Genomic DNA, 8545 nt, shown 5'->3' on the forward strand with positions numbered 1-8545 from the left:
TCACTTCACATAACACAAGAACTAGGGGTCATCCAATGCAGTTAATCTGCTGCAGGCTTAAAACAAACCAAAGGACATACTTCTTCATATAATGCACATTTAGCCTGTGGAAATTCAGCTAAGCTTCTGTTATGTGCTAGTACAGTAATCCCTTGGGGTGTGCGAGAGTTGTGTTCCATGCAACCCTTGCATACCTTGAATTTTGCATAAGTCGGGGAGGGCTTGGATGGTGGGTTGGGGCCCTGGGAGTGGGGTGGGGGGCATCTGAGGCCGCCGTTTCCCCAGGGCTCTGGGCGGGGAGTGCCCACGGCTGCCGCTTTTCCGGGGCTCCGGGCAGGGAGTGCCAACAGCTGCTGCTTCCCCAGGCCTCTGGAGGGAAGTGCAAATGGCTGCTGCGTCCCTGGGATGAAGGGGGGCAGCTCCCTGGGGCTTGGTGCAGCTGGGAGGAGCGGCCTCTCCTCCCCATAGCTCCCTGTCCTGCATTTGGAATAGAGATATATGATCGTGCTACTGGAGCCCCATGTGTGGTTCTGGGGGTAGTGAGCTGGGGCCAGGTGTGGGGGAGGTCAGGGCCAGGGCATGCAGGGGGGTTGGGGCACGCGGCTGGGGTGCGTGGGGTGGGGTGAGCTGGAGCCACAGGGGCAGGGGAGTTGGGGGAGTTGAGCCACCAGGGGTTTAATGGTGGGGGATTTAAGGGGGGGTGAACCGGTGCAGCTGTCAAGCAGTGCTGCTCTGGGAAGCAGAGGGACGGGGGTTTTAACCCACCTGGCTGCCTGCAGCAGCCTGCAGCTAGGCAGGCTAAAAGCCTTCCTGCTACTTTACCAGAGCAGTGCCTAGCTCTTAGCCTGCCTTGCTGCCTGCAGCTGTGGGAAGCTAGGCAGGCTGACAGCAGAGCAGCTTCACATTGTGTGTAACTTGCATTAAAGCAAGTTTCACATAGTGTGAAGCTGCATAAAACGAGGATTTACTTTATAGCTGAAGCAAGGGATCAACACCATTATTGCAAAAGGAGGCACTACTAACCAGTGCCAAACAGTTACAGGATTTTGGAAGTGAAGTGGCCACAGGATTGGCACTAAATAAAATCAGTGGTGTGTTACGGAAAAAGGCTCAAGATAGCTTACCAAGAGCACAAGACAATTCTTAAACATAACAGAGGATGCCACACATGAGGCCTCCTTTACCATCCTGGTACCTCATTGAGTTCCTCTAAGTCCTATGCCTATATGTGTAGTGACCAAGGTGTCACCAGAATGAAGAGTTTTCACCAAAACGAACCTGTGAAATGAAGCATGACAGCATAGAGGAGTGATTAAAATTCTTCATTGTCACCAGTGATGTCGCCAGATTGCCAGGAGACAGCAGTCAGCTTTTCCCTGTGGTATTAGCACTTACTGTAACATTAAAATGGACAAAAATAATGTCCTACTTTATAAGCCTATGTCTTATGCCAGAAAGGTTAGTATTTTATCAAAATATTAGCTCCATACAGGATCAGACACACCCCCATGCTGCAAGCATTGCTAATCGAATCTGGCTGACAGACAAGATCAGTTTAGTGCTGGCCCGAAAAATATTGTTGTGTTCACAGTGATTGCTGCTAGTTGTATGAACATGTTCAACTTAAAGTGATTTGGAATGTGAGATTTAAGAAAAGCTTTGCAAATTCTTCACAAAAGTTCTATAAAAATTGAAAGCCCTCACAAAAGGCTACATACCACATTATGATGATCCAAAGCATTTTCACTGGCTCTACAGCATTCACTGCTGTGTTAGGAGTCAGACCATGCTTTAGATATGTGCACCATCCCCAGTAAAGTAATGCAATTTGTGTGTGTTATGTTTTTGAAGGCAGAATGTAGCCAAAGTTGGTAGTGACTACAACTGTCAAGCTGGTCGAAGCAGGTGAAACAGGCAGCTGGGGAATGATAGAAGGCAGCACTCATGCTAATGAATATTATGATTTCATGAAGATGTATCTAAAAAGGAGAGCTGAGAGAATATGGAATTTCCATCCAGTGAGAAATTTTGGTATTTTGATGTTTGTTTTCAGCCCAAATCAGAATGAGAAATCAAAATACTAAAATTTTAATGGAACATGTCCTAAAAATTTGACCAAGTTTTTTTGAAATTTATAAAACGACACATGAAGGCTGTTGGACTTTCATAATATAACATTGAGACAAGATCATGGTGTATTGTGGGTCCGATCACTTAGCTGTGGCACCAAGCCCCTATGGGAAATAAAAGCGTGAGGCACAGTGGAAGCTAAATTATCAGAGGGATAGCCGTGTTAGTCTGTATTGATTAAAATGAGGAGTCCCGGGGCACCTTGAAATACCCACAGTTTTATTTGGGCATAAAGTTTTATGGGCAAAGATCCACTTAATGAGATGGAATTAATGAAGTGGATCTTTGCCCATGAAAGCTTATACCCAAGTAAATTTGTTAGTCTTTAAGGTGCCACAGGACTCCACATCGCTTTAGTGTAAGCTAACATTGACACAAATTAATGAAGAAATGGTAGAAAAGAAAATATTCTGGCTTAGTTCAGCAACCAAAATTATTTGATTTGGATCAGCTTGACTTGAAATTTAAATATTTTGTTTTGATTTTATTTCCTGATGCCAAAGAATTTTCGTTCAGTTTTCCAAAGTAAAATTTTTCCTGTGGATATTCTTTATTTTTTCCACAAGCTCCATTTTCTATCAAAATAAAAAAAATTGAAAATACCTGATTTGTTCTTTTAATGAAGCATGTTACAACTCTGTGAAAGTTAGGTTGTTTGTGTATCTTACTGAATTAAAACAGCCTCTCACATTAGTTTCCCAGGTTAAGGGATTTATGATTATTTCCATATAGGATTATTCAATATCTCCTAGTTTTTGCTAGCAAGGAACAAATGACTGTTCCTGTTTCCTATGAAAGTGGTTGAGAGTCTGTAGGACAGCCAATGTGCTACTAACTAGCCTTTAGTTTCTACTTGAGATTTATATTGGTCACATCATTGTTTATTTGCTTCCAGAATTGTCATTGTTTTTATGATTTTTTTGCTCCTTCATTTCGATTGAAGATCTTTCTTGAAGGAATAAATGTCAGGGTTTTTTTTACATCATCTATGAGATCTTCTATGGCATTTTGAGGAGCATACAAAAATGCTGGATCTTCAATCTCTTCCGGTCTCCGCTGAGACATAAGCTTTGATTCAGATCAATGCATAACACAGGAAAGAGAACTAAAACATATGGCAAAACTGTTCTAAAATTTCTTCAAAAACCCTTTCTCCCTAGGGCCAGATCTCCACTAGGGGATTAAATCGAATTTAAGGGTCTTAGGTCGATTTTATAAACCAGCAGTCTTTACCACAGTGCTCAATAGGTCAATTTTAAGGGCCTCTAAGACTGACTTTTGTACTGCCGAATTCAACAGGAGTAACTCCTAAAAATCGATTTTTCAGTGTCGACCTGTGCAAGTGCAGACAACGGCGTTATTAAAATAGATTTTATTAGCCTCCGAAGCTATGCAACAGTGCCCCTCAAGGTGTCCTTTCTGGTCATCATATCACTTTTGCTGCTGTCCAGGTGAGCAGGAAGTAGGGTAGGTGAGAGGAAGCAGTGGTAATCAGCCCAGGAATTTTAAATGAATTTCCTTTCCTGTCTGGACAACATGGTGAGTACATGTCAGTAGCACAGCTCTGCAGCACACCTAGCAGACAAGAGTTCCCAAGGTCGCAAAAGAGCACCAGCATGGAGCAATCAGGAGATCCTGGACCTCATTGCTGCGGGGGGTGGGGGAGCTATCTTTCTGCAGCTCGAAACCAGCAAAAGAATGCTGATATTTCTGTGAAGATATCCCAAGACGTGATTTTGAAGTGATACACCAGGGGTGCTTATCAGTGCTGCAGTAAAATCAACGACCTGAGGCAAAGTTACCAAAAGAGCAAAGAAGCTAATGGTCAGTCTGAGGCGTCTCCTTAGAAATGCCACTATTATGATGCACTTCATGCTATTCTGGGGATAGATGCAAGCTCTTCCCCCAGGAGACACATGGACTCTTCAGTAAACAGTGTTGCTTGGCAGGATAATGAAGTGGAATCTGAGGTGGTTGATGAGGAAGAGGTGGATAACAGCGGGGTGCAGCCAAATGCGGGAACTGATCCTATCAGCCAGGACGTTTCTCAAGTTGGAGCCCATCCCCTCATCCCAGAAGGAGGCTTCAGAGCCAAATTGGGATGCTGGAGAGGGCATTTCTGGTGAGTGTGCTGCTGCTTCTACTGATAATAGTGTGGTACAATCATGGGGGGATGGATTTATGCCCATTTCCCTTTGAACAGCTTTTTAATATATCTGGTGATGGAGCTCTGATCCTGTTTGGACATTCATTGATGGGCTTAGACAACCCCTTTTGGATTCTCATGAGCTTTTGGGGAGACCTGATTTGTTCCTGCTTCCACACCTTATCACACCAAGCCACCAGGAAGTACAGGTGGTCCGCATTATAAATCCAGGTTACATTCCTAAATAATGCAACTTATAGTGAAATGACTTATAAAGGGGAATTAATATCTATAAGGAATAATTTAATTCGCTTGAGATATGTTCCCAACACATACAGTTCACACGTGTGGTACATTTAATGTTCCTGTAACCCACAAAAAAATAAGCAGCAATAGAATAGAAATAAATAGAATAAATAAATAGATAGATAATAGTAAATAAATAAGATAGATAGATAGAAAAAGATTAGCCAGCTACTCACCGGCTCCCTGCCAGTCTCCTGCCACCTCCCTGTTGTCTGCCCGCCACCTCCCCACAGCTTGTTGGCTCCCTGCCTCTCCACCTATCCCCATGGCTCCCTGCTGGCTCCCCACATTTTCCCAACAGCTCCCCACCTGTCCCTGCAGCTCCCTGCCAGCTCCCCACCTGTCTCTGCAGCTCCCCAACAGCTCTCCGCAGCTCCCTGCCTGTCCCTGCCACTCCCCTGGTTACCTGCCAGCTCCTCCCCGACTCCTCTCAGCTCCCTGCAGCTCCCCACTGGTCTCCCCTATGACTTCAGGGCTCACTTCCAGGGCCCCTGCTCTACAGCACCTGCCGCCCGGCCACCATGAAGCTCCGCTATGTTCCTGGCTTGTTGTTCCTTGGCCCATAAACAGCATAAGTGCAGATCATATGATGATTTTAATTATAATGAATCTGCTTTCCTGAATTAATTGATGACTTATATGTGAAACAACTTATAGTGAAGCATCTTATAATGAAGACCTCCTGTAATCTGGAATAATGGCCCCACAGGACATTCTTGCAAATTTTCCGGCATCATACCTGGAAAGAACAAGCAGTCTTTCCTTATCCCTTTTTCTTATTCTGAGGAGGCTGATGGCTCCTTTGGCAAGCTGAAACATGTGGGAAGTTTCATAGAATCATAGAATACTGGGACTGGAAGGGACATTGAGAAGTCATCGAGTCCAGCCCCCTGCCCTCATTGCAGGACCAAGTACTGTCTAAACCATCCCTGATAGACATCTGTCTAACCTGTTCTTAAATATCTCCAGAGATGGAGATTCCACAACCTCCCTTGGCAATTTATTCCAGTGTTTGACCACCTTGACAGTAAGGAACTTTTTCCTAATGTCCAACCTAAACCTCCCTATTTTTCTCCTGTGAACTGAAGACAGCTTACCATTGTGTTCAAGGTAAGTGTCAGCTGCAGAAGAGCTTGAATCGTTCTGCTTGGAATCATGTATTCTTCAGCCTTAAGAGTCCACAGGGTGACCTTGCTACTGCTGTATGTTTGTCCATAGACACAGACAGCCATTCATTCTGTCAGTATGCTCATTTTGCTGATGAAAGATAAAAAATGTTGCTGTAGCTAATGCCCTTAATATTTCTTTTTTCTCTTTTTTATGCAGGAAACAACCTTGGAAGCAGGAGTCAGGGGACTCAAGGTCCCAGTCCTCCTGTCCTGAGGGATTCAAATACGTAGAAGGAATACATGTCAGGAAATCAGGCAGATTGTTTTGAAGTGGCAGGAAAAAAAAAGAGAAACTGAGAGTTTAAAGGAGAACCATAGTGGACAATCAGACTAAAATGCATGCCTCAGTTCTGAACGGGCAGACAGAGGTCATGGAAGCAGTCTTTCAAAAAGAAAACTCTGCCCCCCCATGCTGGCATGAAGTTGTCCGTCTTCGCCTCACAAATGTTATGAAGAATACAGTAGGCCCCAACAAAAAGGGTAGTGTTTTTTTCACTGAGCTCTAAGCTGGTCAGAACAGCCAAAGGCACATTCTATCTACCACCATTGTGCCGTGGCTCAGCCTGTAATTGAAGAGCTCTCTATTGTGGTCCTGGGTGCCTGTATATGGCTTCATGAGCCAAGGAAACAAGGGGTAAGCAGGGTCAGCAAGAATAACTGTGGGCATTTCCATGTCCCCAATGGTGGTTTTCTGGTCTGGGAAGAAAGTAGCACCTTGAAGCTTTCTAAACAGACCAGAATTCCTAGTGATTGGTGCATTGTGCGCTCTTCCCGACCACCCCATGTTGATTTTGGTGAAATGAGCTTTGTGATCCACCAGTGCCTGAAAAAGACAGAGAAGTTCTCCGTGCAGTTAATGTACTCTGAGGCTTGGTGGTCCAGTGTCAGGATGGGGGTGTGCGTTCAATCTCTGGCCCCACTGTGGTTATGGAACTCCATGGCATCAGTCTGTCCACTATGTCCTGCACATTCCCCAGAGTCATCGTCTTTCACAGGAGAAGGTTTGCCGTGCAATTGCCATGGCAACCTGGGTGACAACAGCCCCCACTGTAGATTTGCCTATTCCAAATTGCTGTCTGGCATTGCGAACTTCTACAGAGCAATTACCACACGCTTCTTAACTGTCAAAGCTGGTCTCATTCTGGTATCACTGCACTTCAGGGCGGGAGACAGCACTTCACAAAGTTCCATGAAAATGGCCTGATGCATGCAGAAGTTATGCAGTCACTGCTGATTGTCCCTTGACTGAAAAATGATGTGATCTCACCAGTCTGAGCTGTTTTCGCAGGTGCAGAGCCTGCACTCCATGGTGTACTGGGACTCCAGTGCTGCCAACACATCCGCGTTCCAACTCTCCAGATCTTGATGTCTGTCAGTGCACCCCGCATCAATCAACTCATTCTCCATGGGCATTAAGTTCAGAATGTACTGCATCACAGTCTGGGAAGTCATCACAAAACACTGCACCAAACATTGAAGTGTCTCCAGATCCATGTTATTCTTCATAGTGGCTGGTGGCAGTCAGTGTAAAAGTGGTGCAAAAATTCTCTTGTCCATTTCTTTTCAGAAGGAAGCAGGAAGAGAGGGAAATGCAATATGTGGTGATGACATCAGGAGCCCACAACCACTTGTGACAACTTTTTTTCCCGGCAAGACACTGGCATATAATCCCAAAATGCAATGGGTCTGCAGGAACTGTGGGAAAGGAGCCCACAATGCACTGCTGACACAGTGGAAGTTAGGCAATCTGATGGGGACATTAAATTGACTTTGTGAGCAGTTTCAGACACTCATCTTTGACTTTATAAAATCTCATGTTAAAAAGTCAATTTTAATAAATTCGATTTTATTTCCCAGTGTAGACATATCCTAGGCGCTCTTGGTCAAATCCACGTGAATAAGCAAAGGTCCATGCTTTTGTATGGACGTTTTTTTAATAGATGATATTTCACAAAAACACCTCCATTTTTATTAAAAAGAAGCAGAAGGGGAAATTTTATTGTGGCTGCTCTTCTACTTTTGTGTATTGCACTATCACATGTTACTCTTCACCAGTAATATAATATGTATTCGGCCAGCCAGTGATGTAATCTATTAAGGATGGGTGTGTGTTGTTCTTCTGTCCATGATCTTTGATATTTTATGAGCAGTTTCATCAGTCACCACAGAATGGTGAATGCAGAGTGCTGTAATTTACATAGATTAAAAAGTAACTGATGCTAATTTAAATTTGTTTGCTTGCACAGGTTAAAACATAAACATTGGCTGCAAAATGCCTATTTTGCACATGCGGAGTTTCAAGAGGATAAAATCAGTTTGAAACATGATTCCATACTTTTCTTGGATACTGAAGAGGATATTATAGGGGAAATTTAATATGGAAGATGGATTGGACTTCAGGATGCCCAGTTTCAGTGGACTAATTCCTTGCTGTGAATCTTCGTGGAGATTTGATATTATGAGGGGAGGAAAGGGAATCTCTGAGCACTGCTTGATTAATACCTGTCAAGAGCATGCTAGTAATTAGAATTTATAATTTTTCTCTGTATTTCATTAATAAAGTCACTTGATTAGCAGCATCCACTTGACGTACATGTTGTGGTTTCAACATCACTTGTTTTAGCCTCGCTGTAGAACAGATTTTAAAATACCTTTTTGGAGGTGCGTATTTAAGTGTTACTAGTAATTTCCCCTCTACTTGTTTAAGCACCTTTTCATGGGCCTTTCAAGGCTACAGTCCTTCACAGTTTTAGGCCAATTTTCTTGTATCCATTTTGTTAGAAAGATTGAAAAC

General features: G+C 43.7%; 1 protein-coding gene across 1 annotated transcript in view; it reads left to right on the forward strand.

The window, feature by feature from the left end:
- Positions 1-8324, forward strand: part of CCDC141 (coiled-coil domain containing 141) — a 211086-nt gene extending 202762 nt beyond the window's left edge. Inside the window, 1 exon segment of the mRNA XM_075001976.1 lies at positions 7998-8324. Within this exon segment, the coding sequence (XP_074858077.1) occupies positions 7998-8127 (130 nt within the window). The 3' untranslated portion in view covers positions 8128-8324.
- The last annotated feature ends 221 nt before the right edge of the window (positions 8325-8545 follow it).

This window comes from Carettochelys insculpta, chromosome 8 (genome assembly GCF_033958435.1).
Source record: "Carettochelys insculpta isolate YL-2023 chromosome 8, ASM3395843v1, whole genome shotgun sequence".
Classification (NCBI taxonomy): Eukaryota; Metazoa; Chordata; order Testudines; family Carettochelyidae; genus Carettochelys; species Carettochelys insculpta.